Source organism: Rosa chinensis, chromosome 5 (assembly GCF_002994745.2).
Source record: "Rosa chinensis cultivar Old Blush chromosome 5, RchiOBHm-V2, whole genome shotgun sequence".
Classification (NCBI taxonomy): domain Eukaryota; kingdom Viridiplantae; phylum Streptophyta; class Magnoliopsida; order Rosales; family Rosaceae; genus Rosa; species Rosa chinensis.
In genome coordinates this window covers 68,833,018-68,853,673 of record NC_037092.1, presented here as the reverse complement: position 1 = coordinate 68,853,673, position 20,656 = coordinate 68,833,018, and the positions used below count along the sequence as shown (strand labels likewise).

The following is a 20,656-nucleotide window of genomic DNA, read 5'->3' as shown; positions in this document are numbered from 1 at the left end:
GAAGTATGATGTAGTCATTTGATATGACACGTAAGTTTATATATCCGACCCAAAATAATTTAGACACATTCGGAATGTAGGTTACTAGATCATCTGACTAATCTTCTTTCCTTTTGTTTTAGTGTTTGTTGTAATTAGCATCCAATAATTGTGTTTTCTATCATTTTTGTCAATTTGACATTTGTTTTTATGTGCCCCAAGAACCCATCTGTATCTGTCCTGAGGCTTACCAATTAAGCAAAGAGAGCATGACCTTTTTAAAACAGCAAGCAGAAATGATTCAATGAACTCGTCTGGTCTTTGACCTGATTGGAATTATTTCCCACGACAAAGTCACCATTGGGGCTTGGTCTCAAAGCTCATGACTAGGAATCTAGAAGAACCATGCTGGTTTTGTCCTCAAATCTAATAACTTAGTAAGGGATCGGACAAAGTCACATTGTGGAACCACTCACATACCCTATCATTGATTATTTGATTAACTCAGAGACATGATTGGTCATGGGAATAATACACTGAAGATTTGTGTTTACGCGGTTCTGTATGATGGAACCGGCTTCATTTTTTCCGTTCTTCCATAGGCACACAAATGGAAGTTGTAATATGAATGCCGTATGCATTTAATTTTATATTATTGACAGGTAAATGTGTTATTTTTCTTCATAGCAGCAGCAGGTGGCATCTCCTATTTGAAGTGATAAAATTAAAAATTCAGACAGAATAAACAAACAATTTTTACCAATAGAAAGAGAAAAATAAAATTAAAGAAAAGCAGTGAAAAGTCAAGTTTTACAAATAATATTTGTGTTGTATAAGATGAACCATATAAATTGATCTAGTTTAAGTAACCGCGTCTTGTTCGAGTTAACCAATTAACTCATGAAAGTTGTAAAATGAATGGTATATGCTGGTTTACAATCTTCTAGGTGTTCAAGTAGCTCATATACTTGTATGGTAACAAATTTAAAAAAAAAAATTTGGGAGAGATTTTAGTTGATGTCCCCCTCTTCTTTTGTTTGTAAAATTTTTCCGTTTCTTTTAGTAAATTTTGGTTGATGGTCCTCTCCTTTTCAAGGAAAAGTAAGAGCCTCGCACGGGCTCGAACTCGCTAACGAGAGGTAGAGATTGCCTAATCCTCTATTTCAGTTTAAAAAAAAAATATATATATATAATCTTTAAGAAAATATTTCTTAAATCATTTCAATGAATTTTTCTTAAGTCGGTTCAATGAATATTTCTTTAAGAAAATATTCAATAAATCATTTCAATCCAATTACATGCGCTTGACATTAGTCAAACTTGTTTATTATTCGTGTTTTAGCGGTTCCTATCATATTTATTTTCGTGTCAAGTAGTGATCAACCGAAAACGACTAACTTTTCATTACGGATAGTAATGATTGAGTTTTCCATATCCACATTCTAACATTACAACGTGAACACGTATAATACAAATAAAAAATCAAACAAAAAACGAACAAGAATATACAAAAGTTGAATGATAAACATATTCCTTCTAATACACACCATCTAACCCGGACAGAAGTGCTAAACCTAGCCCTACCCTATCAAGCTATCCGATCAAAATCTCCCAAATTCCAACACTATTCACTTTCAAACTTTCTAAATCGTGTCGTGCTCGCTTCGTGATTTGTCTTTAGAAATTCTCCCAACTCAAGAAAATTCCATGCAGTTTGGAATTCCTAGGGCACATCATCGTCATCCACTAAGCCGACGCCACATAGCATCCCAAATTCTGTTTCAAGCTGTCAAAACCTCATAGGCCACCACTTGCCAAATTTATAAAACGAGAGAGAGAGAGAGAGAGAGAGAGAGAGCTGCTATGAGCGCATAGGGTGAAAAAGGTAAGAGAGACATTGCGCATTATTAGGCAAGCCCAAGTCGCCCAACCCACCATAGTCGGAGAAGGGAGCTTTGCTAGGTCTGTGTGTGACAACCGCTCATTCAAGGTAAATAGAAAGCAAATTTTGGCCACCCAAATTCTCTCTTTCCTTGATCTGGTATTTCCCGCTGTTTGATTTTTCCTGCAATCTCATTCTTCTATATTCCGGTTTTGATATGGCTTTTTCCGCCTTTGATTTGGTTATGTGCAGACAGAAAGGTTCGATTTTGAGTTTACAGACGTGTTAGTCTCCATTGATTAGGTGAAACCCAGAAATGGCTGCTCCACCAGCAAGGGCTAGAGCCGATTACGATTACCTCATAAAGCTTCTTTTGATCGGCGACAGCGGTGCGTGATTCTGCTCGCTTTTGTTTTCTTTCTCAATTTTTGTTTCAGATCAGTGGAATGCTTGGGAAGTTGGATCATTTTGGGATGGAGAATACGAGTTTGGTGATTTTGGGTTCGTAAATTTGTGGGGAAAATGAGATTTTGGGTGTTGTTTAGGTTGGATCTGGCTTGATTGATTGCTTTTGAGCCTGATTTGTTGAAATGGCTGTTTGGGATTTTGAATCAGATATTGTTGGTTGAAGAAAATTGGGCATTTTGCTCGGTTTAGTTGTGTATAGGGCTGCTTTCATGTCCTGTCTATTGGGTCCATAGGCATTTTCAAAAATGAGCAATTTGGATGGTTGGTTTATTTGTCCAAGGTTGCTAAACATAATGCTGTCTTGATAAAAGCTGTTTTCTGATAATGCATTTTTAGATTGTCAAGTACTCAAACTGAGTGTTATGTGCCGATAAATTGAATACTCAAGTTCTCCTGCAGTTTTCTTGTGTTAGTGGTTACCAGAACTTAGTACAGTCTGTAGATAAACAATGCAAAATTATAATTTTCTTTCTTGATAATTGCTATTTTTGCAGGTGTTGGTAAGAGTTGCCTTCTTTTGCGTTTCTCGGATGGTTCCTTCACCACTAGTTTCATAACAACCATTGGGTGTGTGTATTTCTGATATTTTGAGTTGATTGCATCCCTTTTTTTTAATTGTGAGTCTTATAATGTGTTCATTCATCCTTGTGCAGGATTGATTTTAAGATAAGGACCATTGAACTAGATGGAAAACGGATTAAGCTCCAAATTTGGGATACAGCTGGTCAGGAACGGTTCCGTACAATCACAACTGGTACAATTTATCTTTATTACTACTTGCGTTTAAATTGCCATGGGACTGGTAGTACTGTATTTGTAGCTTACATTGTGTTATAAAAATCGGATTAGTTCTTTGACACCTTTCATTGCCCACATTTTGAACTCTTCAGGGATAAGGTTAAACTTTTCTCTGGTAGCAGGGAGAAGGGTATTAAACTCTACATTTATTGCTGCAAAAAATGACTGAACTGGGTTTTTTGTTCATATATTAAAAAAATTGGTGTTTTATCAAATAATGTGGTAGAAACAGGGATGAATTTTAGGAAGAGAGTTTTGTGGGTGCTTAAAAAGGGTGGTCTCTATGAGCATTCTGTTAGCAGAAGTGTGTTCTGAAACGAACGAGGATGTGCAACAATCTTAGAGTGGCCATGGCAAAGGTTCATAAGTCATTTGACTTGCAACACTAAACATGTGCACTGGAGAAAGTGGTCCCAAAATAAAGCATGAAACAGCCAGGCCTATTCAAGTAGAGATTTAATCCGTAGTTGCTATTGAGTAGCCGACCTATCATTATGGTACAAAGTCAGTGGGCAATTTTTTGCTTACACAATTATCGGATGACAGTCATACTTTAAGACAAGCTGCAACTGGGTGACAGATGTCATGAAAATGAATTCATAGATCATAGGTGGGTGCACGCCTATTAGATTGTTCAACTAGTATTTAAATTCCTGTAGCAACAGCTTGTTAACTACCTTCTGGCTCAGTTTGTTATTCGTGTCAAGGTTCTTACTATAAAAAGGGACATTGTTTTGTCCTGGTAGTGCCCCATCCTGTTTTAACTCAGAGGCTGGAAGTCTAATACACAGTGGATTATGCAAACCTTTAAAATAGGAATCATGAGAATGCAATGAACTATGGCCTCTGGACGTTTTGAGGTAGGAGGCCTGGATTATTCCTCACTGCCACAGCATCCAATCCCCGTGTCTTTTTTGGGGATTTTCTTAACTTCGCTTGGCAGTTATATTCAGATTATTCATCAGGCTTGTATTGCAACTTCAAAGAGTGTAGACATCAGTACTCTGATTTCTGCGACAAATAAATAATCATATAGGACTCTCTTTGTATATTCTTGTGTACTTGTGTTTTCCTTGTCTGTTTCTGCAGTTACCGAGAAAGATAATTTGCTGTTTATCCAGTTTTTTTTTAATCTATCAACTATTATCCTTCTGTCTGCAGCTTACTATCGTGGAGCCATGGGGATTTTGCTGGTCTATGATGTTACAGATGAATCATCTTTCAACAGTAAATTTTCTTCCTTATTGTAATGACGTTTTCTTAATGAATCATTCAATTTCTTTTATCTGTTTCTCTTGGTTTATGGGATCTTCGAAAGTTTGGATTTTTCTCCAGAATTTCCTTTCTTTTAAAGTTTCTTGATTTCTCTGTTGTCATTGACCTGCGTTGTTACTCTTTTCAGACATTAGAAACTGGATTCGCAACATTGAACAGCATGCATCAGATAATGTCAACAAAATACTTGTAGGTAACAAGGCTGACATGGACGAAAGTAAAAGGGTGAGCTTGTGCAAATTTTCAACAATTTTCTTCACCAGATTGCATAGACTTTTCAATGGGGAAGCTTGTTTTGTCTTGCTTATACTTTTTGGATGCTTGTCAATCCTGGGGATAGAGATTTCTAGTGCCGGTCTTAACAAATAATGCATTTTTTATATTTTGGTTTCTTATTTTTACGAAGGGCAGTTTAATTCTGATCTTAGCATTTGTTGGTGAACTTCACCTCCCACCAAACAAACTAAGGTACTATAGTGTTTTTACAAATGTAAAAACAGCCTGGGTCCTATCGTGTCATCTGTCAAAACATAACCATTCCACACTGGTTGCTTATTGGGAAAGATAGCAACCCAAGTGATTATAACTCCAGCTAGTCTGCAATTTTGTGTCTATTTGTAAATGTTCTCCAGCTCTTTCATCAAACACACAGTTGCTCAGCATGTTTTCTTGTAATTTTATTTAGTAGTAAAAAGGGAAAAAATGAAAATACATGTGTACTATTCCTGATTATATATCCGCTATCCTTTTAGGCTGTGCCTACCTCTAAGGGCCAAGCACTTGCTGACGAGTATGGGATCAAGTTCTTTGAAACTGTAAGTAATGCTTTAGATTGTGGAAATTAGTTGGAAAGTGTTGTTAGTTATTTTATTGAATTAAATTCTGTATGCAGAGTGCAAAGACGAATCTCAACGTGGAGCAAGTTTTTTTCTCAATAGCACGAGACATTAAGCAACGGCTTGCAGACACTGATACTAGGGCTGAGGTATAATAGTTGCTCTCATTTACCACTAAAAATAGAAAGAAGTTGCACATTGGTATTTAGATCACTTTATGGAAATAATCTTTTTTGGTTATGTTATCACAGCCAACCACAATCAAGATCAATCAACCTGACCAGGCAGGTGGAGCTGGTCAAGCCGCACAAAAGTCGGGTTGCTGTGCGTAAGTTGATTTCATTAGAATCAAGGAGGACATGCATGGGAGGCTTACACTTATGCTTGGAAAGAAAACAAACTAATTGTATGACAATACAGTATGATGGTGCTTGTAATCTTCTTTTTCTTATCTTCCTTTTTTTTCATCTCATTCTTTTCAAACCTAGTGTGTGAAAGGTAGTTGCTTATCATTTCTCTTCTCTTTTGTGGTAAAGAATTGACGTGTAACCTGTGGCAGACACATTTTCGTATACTGCCCCTTTCCCCCTTATGCTTGTGACTTGTGGTAGTGTGTGAGAGATAGACGGATGCTTATCTGATATTTTATAAATGTTAAAAAGACGTTGCCGCAAAATTTGTTAGTTCATGAGTGAGCTTGTATATTTTGATGTTTATAATTGTGAAAAAAAGAGAGGAGATTATATTGTTGTAAAAGTTTTGCCAGTGCAGAAAGTTTAGTGCGGCTTCTATAAAATGTGCCCTTCCCCGGAAAAGTTTGCACCTGCATTATAAGCTTCAGTTTGCAGTACGGAGATTTTGCCTCGATATGCTCCATTACCGGAAGAGGATTTGGACCCAAAACTTTACACCTCTTGTCCGCGTGTCGTGACTTCTAACTGCCATTACATTTTCCTAGTGATAATGTCTCAATGTATCAAGTGAAGACATTAAAACCAGTACCCTTCCATGGCATAAAGCAACAATGTCGATCAACCACCATCCATAATAATTAAGGTCAGCTACCACAAGCAAACTACCAAACAAGTCGGCCACCCCATCACCATCAAGTTGGCTTTCTAAACCATAAAGCTATGCCTGCCTACTGAGCACCTGAACAGAGGTGTACTATTCGACCATTGGTAACCAGTGCGACAGAAGTCAGGGATAAGAAGGCACCTACGACCAATTGACCTCACGTCTTAGATGCGGGACAACTCAATTATCATTTCGAAGGAATTACGAATCAAACAGAGTTCTTTTTTCTTATCACATCAGATGTGAAGGATTTTAATCTAACGAGCCGAAGCCGAAGGGAGGAGATAATTATCAAAGGACATCTCAGGACTATTGAATCTCATAGAAAAGAAAAGCGTTCATTCTTCCATCGATTGGTCATACAAATACATACATACTGGTGCTGATCATTCCTACACATACAAGACATTACCAATGTTACAGTTGAGGAAAGCCTATGCATATCCTACAAGTTCAGTTCCTCCTTTCCGTAAATGCGCTGAAGTTCACGAGTTGCTGCTTGAAAGGATTCTGAGGAATAGAAAATCAGTTCAATAAGCAATGAAGATAACTTGGATGCTGCTGGAGCCAATTCATGTATAAAGCCAGGGAAAAAAGATGGGAAAACAGATTTATTACCTCTCCAACTGAGAAAAGCTTTCTGATTGATCGGAGCGCCAAAGACTGTTTGCATTGTATCGAATAACAAGCTTTCAGGGGTGCTCCTTAATTCCTGTACTATCTGATAGATGGTCTTCCCATTATCAAAGTATATGTGATTGTTTGGATGTTTTGTTTTGCAACCAGCATGCCGCTCAAATTCATAAGCATTTAGCCCCTTCCACAAAACAAATTTTTAATCATTAGGTGTCCAGATAACATACAAGGGAAAGAAGATGAGAATGGATGACTTGGTATATTTGTTATTACGTACCTTGGTAAAGTTACATGATTGACAGCCGCAAAGATAGCTGGAACCCTTTATAATTCCGCGAAGTTCCTGGGTACACGCAGAGATATAACCCTCAGTCATAAGTCCCTAGCAAGAAATTCAGTTGACAAAAAAAGGATATTGAAAAAGGACAGGAAAGATGGAGTATACCTCCCGTGCCATGGAGACATACTTTACAGGAACGCCATCTAAGATGCCAGTTGAAATCAAGCTTCTAACATTAGAGGGGAAGCTGTTTGGAGCTTGTTTCTTTATTGGTTTGATCTCTGGTTTACTCTTGGAAGCTGATTCTGGTCTTGATTTAGCTACAGAAGCAGTATTATCAGCTGCATTGACATTTGTTGCATCCAATTCTTTCTCATTCGCAGTTTCTGATGTTTGTACAGACGACTGATGGTATAATTGATCATAGTTTGCAACAGCCCTGCCCATGGTGTTCATATCTTGTTCGTCAGGAAACCCGCCAAAAGATATCATATTGGCATTACCTTTACTGTAACCATCACCCATTGATATCACATTTTCTTCCCTCTTGCCATAGTTGGGACCTAAAGGTCTAACATGGGCAGCTCCCTGGTTGTAGGCATGACCCATTAGTGTGACATTACCATGGTCCTTATCATATGCCTGCCCTGCTGATATGAAACTGGTTTCGTGTGTCCTATCAAATGCCTGACTTGTGGGCAGGTTACTGTTATATTCCCTGCCAGAACCATGTTCCCTTGATGCATGCATGCCATTGTCGCTGTCCTTAACCTGGTTGACTTTGATTTTCCTAATCCCAGCAAAGCCAAGACATACTTCAGGATCTTCAATTGCATGAGATATGGACAAATTTACCGCAGCATCTTCTCCGAACTGGTCATCAATACCCTTTGTTCTTGTGCTCCAATCATCTGATCCAACAGGAGACACGTTCCTGTCTGAAAAGTTGGCAGAGCTTGCTGTATCCGATCCAAATAACCGGTCAATAAATTGATGGGGAACCGACTGAAAGCTGGAAGGATTCTCCCAAGAGACATTTTCATTGGGCATATCCGTGCTCAGTTTGCTGTTTGGAATATGTACTGCTTGCTTTTTGTTGGGGAAAATCTGGGGTTCAGCAGAATCTACAAACCATTGGTGAGACCGCTTTGGTTCAATTCTTGAAGGGCTACCAAAAGTTGCATCTCGATCATTTTCATGTCCCGCACCCTTTGCCATCCAAAAACCCTTGTTCTGAAACGACTGCCAATAACTATCAGTCAGCAACTGCTTCAAACCTAAACTACTATATTCTCAAACATGCACAAGTGTTCTCATTAAATTAAACCAGGTAAAACATTAACAAAAAACTTAGGCTCAAGTACTTGGAGTTTAGGCAATTCAATAATTGCAGCAATCCTAAAGAACACCCAACACCAGCAAAATCTAAATAACCACAAAACATTCCCCAGAAAAAAGAAGAAGAAAAGGAACAAAGACTTCAAAAACATTCAAGCAGAATTCTTAAACCCCGTTCTCACTTCCCTATCTATATTAGTAGAATCAAAGCTCATGTTGAAGCAGTTACAATCACCCCAGAATGCATACAACTAGAATTCTATATGCCATAAACAACAACTAATTAGCAAAACCAAACAAACCAAAACCACAATTAATCATCAATTCCCCAAAACTAAAAAACAATACTTACCATTTTGCTTCTTATACTCCACAGTGGAAAAGGAAGAACAAGACTTGATTCCACCTTTACTCAGTCTTCAAGTGTCAATAAGCACAGACAGTGATGAATTCCATCTGAAATTAAAAAAAAAAAAAAACAACCAAAATCTAAACTTTTCTCAGCAAAATCAAAACCCTAATTCATACAAAGATTAAAGATTTTCTCTTTACTACAAATGGCCTGGATTATCCCAATTCCTAAATAATGCATGACATGAGATGGTGAAAATGCGGTAACCTAGAAATGAAGAAGGTCATGACAGTAAAAATTACCGGAACCTACCAGAAGGTTGATCGACGATCTCTGTCTTTCAATTTCCGGCGAGAAACTCCGGCTACGAAATTTGAAAAGAAGAAAACTCAAGTCTTTTGTGAGGAGGAGGAAGAGGGGAAGTTTGGGTAGACGATGTGTGAGGAGCACTCGATCTTTTCTCAGAGAATAAAAATTGGGTGAACCCGCGAGAGTGAAAGCTCGTGGGTGCTTTCATCACCGTCCGTCCACGTGTCGGATTTAGTGTCCATCTAAGCCGTTAATTCAGTAGAAATTTTAATAAAGGAAAAATAAAAATGTTATAATATTTAGGGCCCAACCGGGTTCGAACCGGTGACCTCTTGATCTGCAGTCAAATGCTCTACCACTGAGCTATGGACCCAAGCATGGCTGAGTTGTTGAGTTATTGGTTTTTGATATGAGGAAAAGTTTCATCGCATATCTAGCTGATCAATTGATTCCGTACTTTAATTGTATTTAATTGTAATCAGTGAATTTAAATTCAGATGTAAAAAATAATTAGGTAGTTAGAATGCTAGTTATTCTTTATCATTGGCGGATTCAAATTCAACAGCAGTTGTACACAATAATTGAGTTCAAATTAATTGACTATCAAAGTATAACTCATGATATAGGTCGAGCCATCGGAGAGTCGTAGTAATTTGCTAAGATTATGTTTTATCCTTCATGGTAGTGAAACTTGACGGAGGCCTCGTTATTAGGAGAATATATATTTGTTCTATTACACTTAACTTGCTTGTATCCCAATTCAGTATGATTTCGTTTAAGTTTGTTTTACTGTAATACCTAATCAATTTTAAAGAGGTCACTAGTTGGGCACATTAATTAATTTCTCATAATGAGAAGACTTCTTCATGGATTTACTCAAGTACAGTTTCATAAAAGCAAAATACAAAATGGTTTACCACTGAATTATAGTTCTAATTCGTCACGTATTTGGCAAACACATTGCATGGTTGTGTCACACTTTGATCTATATAATATATATAAGAGCTCTGGAAGGGCTGGAATTCAGATCCAAGTAGGAATACCCCCACATATACATGGATCACGCTGTCTATAAGTACGAATGAAAGTCAGGTTTACTCAACCTCCATTACAATTTACAAATAGAATTCAAGAGACAAAGGATTGGTGACGATGGAAGAAGAATCATATGCGACTGAACAAGTACTCGACGAGGAGGATCAATATCGCTACAAGCGATTAACTTCTTTCTTGCAGGTTGATCGCTCGTTCTTGACGCCGTGGTCTGGGAACCCTAGCAGCTTCGGTACCACTGGTGATGTTAGGCCAAGTATGAGACCGAAAGAAGAGTTCATGAGGTTTCAACCTGGTTCGTTCTTTAGTTATGAGATTGGCAATTTTATGGGTAAAGCCTGTACAGAAGAGGATAATGGAGCCTCAGAGAAGAAGAAACAAAGCGTCTGTTCTAGTCCCTCTCTTTGCAAAGATCATCCTAGCAGCTTAGCCATGGTTGGGGGAACGGCCATGGGTATATGAAGCCAGTGCTCGCAGATGATGAGAAGATACAAAAGCCCTCAAGACAAAGCCACAAGGAAGAACACAAACCTGCTTCTCTAGCTTCCACAAAGTAATTAGTCGAAAAAGGATAGTTGCTCTATTAATATAGCTAGCTGCTACATTGGAATTAATATGTCGGTTTTCTTTTTCTTTCGTAGGGATTGTGCTAAATTGTGCGTAAATTATATACTGTTATATGATAAAGGGCATCATCAGTAAAAAGAAGAGATCGATGCAATTACCAATGTGTTGCTACTCAGTGCAAATGTTTTCAAGTTTTTAATTGGGTTAATTACATATAAGTGCATCTTAGAATATATATATACAGGTGGTGCCTGCGAGCCGAGTGAGTTGCACAAGTGGTGCACATGAGGTGCAGGATGAAAACAAGAGTTGCCTATGAACTACAGATTCTATCCAGAGCGGAGCTCCGCTTTGAAAATTAACGTGTGAAGTTCAAGTTTTGGGTCACTTTTCGGTCGCATATTCACATCTCGATCGTTCAGTTTTTAGGTACTAGTGTATAGATCGTCTCTGCAAATTTTCAGCCAAAATGATGATCGTTAAGGCATTGATAACTGCCTTAAAGCTAGTACGGTTCAGGTTGACAGATTTAGTCCCTCCATTGGTTTAAGCGAGTCAGATACCTTAACGATCATCAATTTGGCTGAAAATTTGCAGAGATGATCTATACACTAGTACCTAAAAACTGAACGGTCGAGATGTGGATATGCAACCGAAAAGTGACCCAAAACTTGAACTTCACACGTTAATTTTCAAAGCGGAGCTCCGCTTTGAAAATTAACGTGTGAAGTTCAAGTTTTGGGTCACTTTTCGGTCGCATATCCACATCTCGACCGTTCAGTTTTTAGGTACTAGTGTATAGATCGTCTCTGCAAATTTTCAGCCAAAATGATGATCGTTAAGGCATTGATAACTGCCTTAAAGCTAGTACGGTTCAGGTTGACAGATTTAGTCCCTCCATTGGTTTAAGCGAGTCAGATACCTTAACGATCATCATTTTGGCTGAAAATTTGCAGAGATGATCTATACACTAGTACCTAAAAATTGAACGGTCAAGATGTGGATATGCGACCGAAAAGTGACCCAAAACTCGAACTTCACACGTTAATTTTCAAAGCGGAGCTCCGCTTTGAAAATTAACGTGTGAAGTTCGAGTTTTGGGTCACTTTTCGGTTGCATATCCACATCTCGACCGTTCACTTTTTAGGTACTAGTGTATAGATCATCTCTGCAAATTTTCAGCCAAAATGATGATCGTTAAGGCATTGATAACTGCCTTAAAGCTAGTACGGTTCAGGTTGACAGATTTAGTCCCTCCATTGGTTTAAGCGAGTCAGATACCTTAACGATCATCAATTTGGCTGAAAATTTGCAGAGATGATCTATACACTAGTACCTAAAAACTGAACGGTCGAGATGTGGATATGCAACCGAAAAGTGACCCAAAACTCGAACTTCACACGTTAATTTCAAAGCGGAGCTCCGCTCTGGATAGGATCTGTATATATATATATATATATATATATATATATATAATATATATATTTTTTTTTTTAAGGATTTGCTCTAGAGTAATCGTCTAGGTGCATTATTTTCAGTTATGAGATGACCATATTGAGAACTATTTGTGACTGAAATGATCAAAGATCATATATTCATATATGCCTATATGGGGACATGGATGTGCCTCATGCAACCTATACATTAATATAATTTTTGCAACAGATTTAAGGCGGAACCAGAATTTAGAATTTAAAAGCCAAACTGTAAAGATATATTTTAAAAAGTATCTTTAGTTTTTGTTATTTATTTAGACTTCTTTGTAAACAAATTAGTTATGTATCCAAAGTCTTGAGCTGTGTCAGAATAATTAAATTTTATCAAAAATAATATTAGTGTTTTAGGGAAATGGTATTTGAGAGAGAATTGCTGTGTATTCTCATTGATAATTAAAAATATATAAGGCTTACAGAGTAATAAAATTGCATCTAGAATATTCAAATTTCAAAAGAGTCCTCAAGAATCAAAATAGGGAGAGAATGTTAAGTAATAAGCATACAAATATACAAAAAAAAAAAAATAATAATAATAAAAAGGCCTAAGCGAAGTGCCTACCGCCTAGCCGCCTAATCCGCCTAAGCGTCCGCCTAATCAGCCTAGACCGCTTGGGAGCCCGCCTAACCTCCTGGGCGCCCGCCTAAAATCCAAACGCCTAGAATCATCGATTCTTCATTAGTCGAGGCGGAGAGGCACCGCCCAACGCCTAGGAGGCCTGGGCTGTCGAGTTTTAGAACAGTGATCCATATACATTCATGAACCACTTCATGAAGAGCAATAATCTTTGCATTGTTCGAAGATATAGCAACTAGGATCTATTCTGTAGATCTCCAAGATATTGCGGTCTTACCTATGGTGAACACTTAACCAGTTTGGGAATGACCTTTGTGTGAGTCAGAGAGATACCCAACATCAGCAAAACCTTTCAAAACACATGTCGTTCTGGGATGGGGATTATATGACGCAGGCCAGTGTTGGCGGCGTTCCTGGTGTGTGATGGGTCTAAATCCATCATCTCTTTGTAGGGATAGAACAAGCCCATATAGATCAATCGTACATCTCAAGTATCGAAAGATATCTTTTACACCAATCCAATGGCGTTGCGTTGGCGCAGAGTTATACCTTAGCTAGCAAGTTCACAACATATGAGATGTCTAGTCTTGTGCATTGAGCTAAGTACAATAATGCGCCTATTGTACTTAAGTAAGACACTTCTGCCTCTAGCACATCTTCGTCATCATCATTTGAACGAAGAAGATCCTTTTCAGGATCAAGACTACGGATGATCATGGGGTGCTTGAAGGCTTGACCTTGTCAAAATGTCTAAGCATCTATCGTCACTATGTTCAAGTTCCAAACCGAGACATAATCGTGTTCTCCCAAAATCCTTCATCTCAAAATCGGATTTCAAGTATTTAGCAGTTTCCCTTAACTCTTTAAGGGGTTCCAATGAAGATCATGTCCAACATGAACCGCGATAGAATCTGAAACTTGTTATGGAAATGCGCGGGCATATTCCTTCCTAATCAAGTAGTCACTTTAGTGAGCGTTTCAATCTTATTGTAAATGCGCACTGTGGTCTAGAGCCACTTGACTTGGGTAAATGAAGTTCACCATGAACCATCATGTATATTCTGTATCTAGATCCCCATAGAGATACGTAGTGACCACATTTGTAAGCTGCTTGTTCAGTTATTCAAAAACTACAGAACTGACAGGGTAGTAGAGTGCAATGACATCCATTATGAGAGAATATGTCTCATCGTAGTCAATTCCAAGGCGTTTTGTGAGAAGCCTTGCACCATAAGGCGAGATTGCCATCTATTTTTCTCATCACAATTTATAACGAAGACCCATTAGTCAATAGGTTTTATGCTAGGAGGTGTTGACATTACTGTCTCGAAAACCTTCCTCTTCGTTAGAGAATCCAACTTAACATGAATCGCATCTTTCCATTTAGGCCAAATTTCTCTACGTTGGCATTCATTCATCAACGGAGCATGGTTTGATATCATCGGACTAAACAAACTCATGCACAATGAAATGCGCAACTACATCATCAATTATGATGGAGTTTCTATCCCACGTCTTATGTACACTAGTGTAATTTTTGTTGAACTCTATACTCTCAGGAATAGGTTTTAATGTTGAGGCATCTCCCAATGATAACCATAATTTGGAAGATACTCATGAGATGGATGAGTGTCGATGATCCAAGGATTGAGTTGTGCCAAAACATCTTTCGCACCCACGGGCCTCCCACACATCCTAGCTGGGGCCATGGCCTGTAACGGCAGAGTGCCACTTTTCTTTGACGTTGGTGCCATGCCTACTACCATGTAGGGTGGCGTTACGTCATCTCTTAGGGACGTCCATCCTTGCATGCATATTCGCAGTAGATATGTGTGATCTCCTCACTTTAGCAGAGATCGAGATTGGACATAATGAGGACAGATAGGGGTTATCATGGGCCGGGCTAGGGCCGACCCTACCCAAAATTTTAGGGCTTAGGGTCGGGCCGATCCTAGTCAAAGTCAACAAATATGCTAACCCTTACCTGCCCGATCCGCTAGGGCCAAAATGGGCCTTCTTTTGTTTAACAAAAAAAAAAAACATTATTTTTTTCTTCTCAAAATATGGCTCAATGATATATATAGGTAATAAAAAACTCATTATTTTCTATTGATCATATTTAATACACACACACATACAAATATATAGGAATTAACTTGTAACATTTATTAATATTAGTTAAGGGGGTTATATTCAATTAACTATCTATATAAATCTCCCAATATTAATTGTTGTGTAACAAAGAAAATAGAAATTAAAGAAAACAAAACTTATGAAATCAATTACAAAGAAAGAGATAAATTGCATATTATAGAAAAAAGAGAAACATAATTAAAAAATAGAAAAAATAAAAAATTATTAGGGTTTATTCAGGGCGGGCTTAAAGGGCCAGGCCGGGCTTGGCCCTAACGGGCTCAAATGGGCCGGGCTTCATTTTCAAGGCCCATACCCTACCTTATTTTAGAAAGGGTCGGGCCGGCCTGCCCTAATACAAGGGCCGGGTCGGGCTTCGGCCTTACGGGCCGGGCGAGCTTAGGGCTGAAGGGCCAAATGATGACCCCTAGGGACAGATAACGACAATTCATGTAGTTCCTGCTGAACATCTGTGTTCTTATCTCCCCCTAACGACGGGAAGACCATCTCATCAAAGTGACATCCACAAATCTAGTGGTAAGGAGATCACCTAGCAATGACATTAAGTGGCGGACGATTGTTGGAGTCTCAAATCTAACGTAGTTACCCATTCGTTTGTAAGGACCCATCATAGGGAGCTGTGGAGGCGCAATTGGCACATAAATGGCACACTCAAATATGTGTAGCTACGATACTTGTACCCAGTCACTAGCTATAACGCATAGGTAGATTGAGTGACGGTGGGTCTTAGACGAATTAGCATAGCTGCATGCGATATTGCATCACCCCAAGCGGATATAAGGGGATTGGTGTGCATTACCAATGTCCTGACTATCGTTGTAGTCATTTCCGCGAGACCATTTGGGTGTGTACATGGGAATATGATGTCCAACATCAGTCCCATTGCAATAACCATCAAAAGTTTTTGATGTAAACTCTCTAGCATAGTCAAATCCAATTGACTGAATAAGATGATTCGGGGAGTGAGCCTGTTGTCATATGAGATGTGCTAGAAGTGTAGCATAAGCAGCATTACAAGTGGACAATGGCACAACATGTGACCAGCGTGTTTACATGTCAACCAACATCATGAAATATTTAAACATCCGCAAGTTGGTTGAAGCAGTCCATAGAATCCCCATGGATTCTATGTAAGAACAGAATGAGTATTTTCATATCCTTTGCATAGGACGGTCTCAGTCCTAATTTCCCTAAGGAACGGACTTTGTAAAATGAGCGAGAGGTCTTAGAATCAACCAATGAGGATTTTGGTTGGGCCTAAGCGTTTGAAATGCTATTTGAAGTAAAGTTGGTGATTGCAACATCACCATGATGTACGCTATCTATAGCGTCATGGATAAGGACTATGCCAGCCCTAGGTTGGCAGTGGACGGTGGCGACGGTCACACTTAGTCCAAGAATCAACTTTTGATTCATGCTTCGTTTCGCTCGAAGAAAAGGATGTCTATGTGAAGTCTTTGGTAGACGGATCATCATATCATGACCAGGATAACCTATCTTTTCGTGAGTCGTGACAAAGTCAATATGTGTCTAAATCCAAGAGATCTTCTCTCACAACTTTATTGCATTTAATAGCTCGAATAGTGACATAGAGTCCACTAGAGAGACACATAAACTTCTCTCAGATGCGCCTTTGTTCGCAATCGTTAGAGATATTGCAAAGGAACTCATTTATGTTCTCTACATGCATTTTCGCATGAAATCCGTTGGCTATTCATAGGTGCGATTGGCCTTAGGAGCGTAGAGAGTTTATGTGACAGTGATTAAGGTGCCATTTAGCAAGTGGAACTTGGGCTATTCCATATCCTTGAATTAATACTGATGGCCCAGCCATTGTAGTCACAAAGTAATATGTTCAGAATCAAAATGGAGTTATAATGAAAAGAACTCGAAATTTCATTCATAAGCCAAAGGAGTTACATCATTGTCTCTCTGATGAAAGAAAATCTAATCCAAAATGCTAGCTAATGCGAAACAATAGTAGTTGTCTAACTTCTTTCGGTAACTCCAAAATAAACGTGACCAAGTGAGTAGAGAGATGTCGGTGGAGCAAGGCTCATTTAAGTACCACTAATCTCAGAACCTTCCTAGACATCACACTTACTTTGGGTGAGCCTACTTTGAAGAAATACTAAACCATTGACATCTACTACAAAAATATATGGCAATTGCTTATTACATCTCTTGGAAAATAAAAAGACTTAATCAAAATCCCCAGTCTCTAGATCTTGGCCTTTGAAGTCTTCAACCCTTAGAGCGAAATCGTCATCTTGATCTTCTTGCTCCATATAATTTGCTTCCCTTGCTTCACGATACGTCTTGTACGCGTTAGCAACATTCTGGGGTGCATTACATGCTTTAGCCCAATGTCCGGATGCTCCACACCGAAGACAAGCATCATCATGGTCAGGCTCCCTTGATCGAGGCGTGCCTAGAGCGCGTTGGGGAAGGCTATGATCCTTGGTGGTGCCACCACTATAGCCGGAGGCTTTACCTCTCTCTCTCTTTACATGTTGACCTCCACGGCTCTGTGCACGCGTATCTTGGCAGTTTCCTTCCTCTTTGGGGCGAGAATATGGACCAGAACGTCCAGAATAATCCCTTTCCTTAGGGTTTCATTCCTGGGGCCCTCCCTTAGGGGCGCTACTATAATTAGACTCCGGAATTGGCTTTTCTCCCACGGGTCTGGAGTTATAGTTCTTCACAAGTATGTTGTCATGCTTTTCAGCTACGTTCATGGCACCAATAAGCTCATGAAATTTTGTGATGCGTCCAGCATTGACATGAATCCGATAGTTCTTGGTTATCATCAATGCAGAGACGGGGAAGGTAGAAAGAGTCTTCTCGATCAACATCGCATCAGTGATTTTCTGCCCACAGAATTTCATTAAAGACTTGATACTAAGTGCTTCCGAATTATAGTCAAGTACAGACTTGAAATCACAAAAGTGGAGGCTATGTCATCTCACTTCTAAATCAGGAAGCAGGGAGTCACGAATGTTGCCAAAACGCTGCTTGAGTTCTACCCATAGTTTTCTGGGGTCTTCCTCATTGAGGTACTCATTTTGGAGTGCGTCATTCATGTGCCTTGTCATGAGAATTATGGTTTTAACTTCATTAGCCTCTCTCGTAGCTCTATTCGCTTCAAAAGCGGTAGCTTGTTGAGGAGTAAGCATGTTCTGACTTGGCTCTTGGATTGTACTTAGGATCCCATCAGCCTTAAGATGATGGCGCACATCACGGACCCACTTGTGGTATCTTACGCCTGTTGTCTCTAGTGGAGCAAAGCTCAACTTGTTCAGGTTACTCATCCTGAAAAACAACAAAAGATTAGAGTTAGTTTCGAAGCAAAAAAGGCTACCACGAAAACAATAAAAATTTCTGAGCGTAGTCGCTTCCAAGAAATTAGGAATTTCCAAGAGTAGTCACTTCCAAGAAATTCAATTCCAAGAGGGGTTGGATTAGATCGAAACAATGATGTTTGTGGTCGATTGTTTTATCTCAACAAACTCTAAGTTTGGAGGACTCTACAAGCTCCAAGCTTGGAGTGAGCACGAACCCCTACAATTCGGCTTAATTTGGCTCCCCTATGATGTAGAAAAGGGGGGGGGGGGGGGGGGGGGTAGAAAAATGGAGGTTGCAAGTCCCCGAAAAAAAAGAGGGGGGGGGTAGAAAAATGGAGGTTGCAAGTCCCCGAAAAAAAAGAGAAATTGAATTTTAAAAAAAAGGGAACTTTTAGAAAAAAATACCTTGAAATAGGTCATCGGAAAATTTGGCCAGAAAAAGTGGTCAGAAAATGGTCGAAAAGTGGTCGGCGGTGACTTGTCGCCTGAGTTGCTGACGTGGCTACTGACGAAGATGCTGACGTGTCGTCTTGTTGGGCCTGCGTTAGTGGGCCTCGGCTTGTCTTCTGCTTCTGGGTTCGGGCTTCACTTCTACTTCTAGGCCATTGACTTCTTCTGCAGTGGGCCTGGGACTGAGAGCTATCTTCTTCTCGGCTCCTGACGTTGGGCTCAGTGGTGCTGCAAGTGCAGGGACTGGCAGATGGCAGACCGGCTAGGGATATCAGAGGTTATGCTGGCTGCTGATGAATGTTTTTGGTCGATTCTGGTGATCGTTTTTCCCGTTCCGGGATTCTGGGATAGGGTTCAGTTCCTGACAAAAGATGACGGTGATTGGTTGATGGAAAAAGGGCGAATCGGGCAGGAGATCTTCAGATTCTTCTTGGGACCGGTTTGGTATTTTTCTGGCCGGTTTCGGACTCCTGGAGTTGATAGCTTCAAGGTGGGCGGCGAAGGTTTCTGGGATTTGAAGGCTACGAATTTAAGGTTTCAGGGTTAGGGCTTCGTGCTGATAACGTATTTTAGGGAAACGATATTTGAGAGAGAATTGTTGTGTATTCTCATTGATAATAGGGGTATCTTTATATAGAGGATTACAATGCATAAAATCTGAATCATATAAGAAAATGTAATCATACATTGAATGGATATCTCTAAGATATTATCTCTAGTTAAATCCGTATTACCACTAGGTCAAGTAACCTAAAGTTTGGGCCAGACACAAAATAGAGATTTACTTGAACAATAGAACACATTATAAATATCATACTTTTCCAATCTCTCTCTCTCTCTCTCTCTCTCACTAGATCCCTGCGCGATTCTTCATCTTTATTGCACTTTCATTGACTATCAAATTAGTCTTTCTCTACTGATTATATCTATCTAGGTCTCTTTTGGACTATATCTGATATTGAGCTATCCAACTTTTGCTATTGATGAGTGTAGCCTCTCCCTGTCTTCCCTCCAGTAAAGGGAAAGAAAAGTAATTCTTTCTCTTCTTTCTTCAATTAAGCATATATATTCATTAACAGTGCTTATGCACTCATCGCGGTTATCCGCTCTTGGTGCTTTGGGCACTCTTCTCTTCTTTTTTAAATTAGAACATGTTTAGTAGTTTTGTTCAGATCTAATTTTCAGATCCTATTCCCAAAATAGACGTCCTGCGTTAACCATATATATTTGGATTTCTGATTGAGATCATCTTCGCAAGTTGTCCTATCCTTGTTTCTTTTCTGTGGCTCTACACATTTGCTTGGCAAAAGTTCGGTGACTAGTCTTCATGAGGATTCAAATGATTTGCAAGTTCAGAATTGCGGGTTCTCCAACAAATGGACAAGAGTTGTTTTGTTGTGGGCAATGATCCATCTTTGGCTTTCTCTTTTGCAGTATCTTGGCATATTTGATACTCTTGCATTGTAGTTTCTGCCCCTTAACATTTTTTCCTCAAATTATTTTATTACTATCAAGATTTTATGAGTTATTTTAGATGAACATTTCATGTTCTACACCTTTTTCGTTGGAGTGGTGTTCGATTGTGGGTATTTTTATATATTTGTTTGTCAAATTTTATATTTGACTACCAATTTGTCTGTGCTTCAGGTTTTGTATATACTTTGTCTTCTATTCTAGTTTTTTTTTTTGGATATTTAGGCATTCTAGCTTCTTGCCTCTACAGTTTCTTTGGTTTGGAATTGCCTTTGTTTTGTTATTACCAAGACATATTGGTCTATTGTTTCTAAT

At 39.1% G+C, this 20,656-nt stretch overlaps 2 protein-coding genes and 1 non-coding gene across 6 annotated transcripts; 1 reads left to right on the top strand and 2 right to left on the bottom strand.

Moving 5' to 3' along the window:
* The first annotated feature begins 1,643 nt into the window (after positions 1-1,643).
* LOC112202690 (ras-related protein RABE1c) lies at positions 1,644-5,926 on the top strand. 2 transcript variants are annotated; one of them, XM_024343700.2, is made up of 9 exons: positions 1,644-2,020; positions 2,114-2,250; positions 2,824-2,896; positions 2,983-3,083; positions 4,289-4,354; positions 4,530-4,627; positions 5,155-5,217; positions 5,295-5,387; positions 5,490-5,926. In XM_024343700.2, exons 2-9 carry the CDS (start codon positions 2,178-2,180, stop codon positions 5,568-5,570), a joined length of 648 nt encoding a protein of 215 aa, XP_024199468.1. In that variant the 5' UTR covers positions 1,644-2,020; positions 2,114-2,177; the 3' UTR covers positions 5,571-5,926. The 2 variants fall into 2 exon arrangements, with proteins under 2 accessions (XP_024199468.1, XP_024199467.1); XM_024343699.2 differs by having other exon boundaries at positions 1,650-1,969.
* Positions 5,927-6,616: 690 nt separating this feature from the next.
* Positions 6,617-9,391, bottom strand: LOC112202689. Of its 3 annotated transcripts, none has more exons than XM_024343698.2 (6): positions 9,234-9,391; positions 8,922-9,025; positions 7,397-8,473; positions 7,229-7,294; positions 6,934-7,132; positions 6,617-6,825 (listed from the first exon to the last, which is right to left on the bottom strand). In XM_024343698.2, the coding sequence occupies exons 2-6, from the start codon at positions 8,922-8,924 to the stop codon at positions 6,761-6,763; spliced, it is 1,410 nt and encodes a 469-aa protein (XP_024199466.1). In that variant the 5' UTR covers positions 8,925-9,025; positions 9,234-9,391; the 3' UTR covers positions 6,617-6,760. The 3 variants fall into 3 exon arrangements, with proteins under 3 accessions (XP_024199466.1, XP_024199465.1, XP_040361986.1); XM_024343697.2 differs by having other exon boundaries at positions 9,224-9,383; XM_040506052.1 differs by having other exon boundaries at positions 8,922-9,058; positions 9,234-9,374.
* A 140-nt stretch (positions 9,392-9,531) lies between these two features.
* Positions 9,532-9,603, bottom strand: TRNAC-GCA. Its single transcript has one exon. It is a non-coding gene; the product is annotated as a tRNA-Cys (tRNA).
* Between the last annotated feature and the right edge of the window lie 11,053 nt (positions 9,604-20,656).

Bases quoted from the DNA above. Each gene is read 5' to 3' on its own strand.
- LOC112202690 (XM_024343700.2), top strand. From the start codon at position 2,178: ATGGCTGCTCCACCAGCAAGGGCTAGAGCCGATTACGATTACCTCATA. The intron at 5,218-5,294 runs GTAAGTAATGCT...TTCTGTATGCAG, and splicing joins GGATCAAGTTCTTTGAAACT to AGTGCAAAGACGAATCTCAA. The intron at 5,388-5,489 runs GTATAATAGTTG...ATGTTATCACAG, and splicing joins ACACTGATACTAGGGCTGAG to CCAACCACAATCAAGATCAA.
- LOC112202689 (XM_024343698.2), bottom strand. The intron at 7,133-7,228 runs GTACGTAATAAC...GTTTTGTGGAAG, and splicing joins AATCATGTAACTTTACCAAG to GGGCTAAATGCTTATGAATT. The intron at 6,826-6,933 runs GTAATAAATCTG...TCTATTCCTCAG, and splicing joins AGCTTTTCTCAGTTGGAGAG to AATCCTTTCAAGCAGCAACT.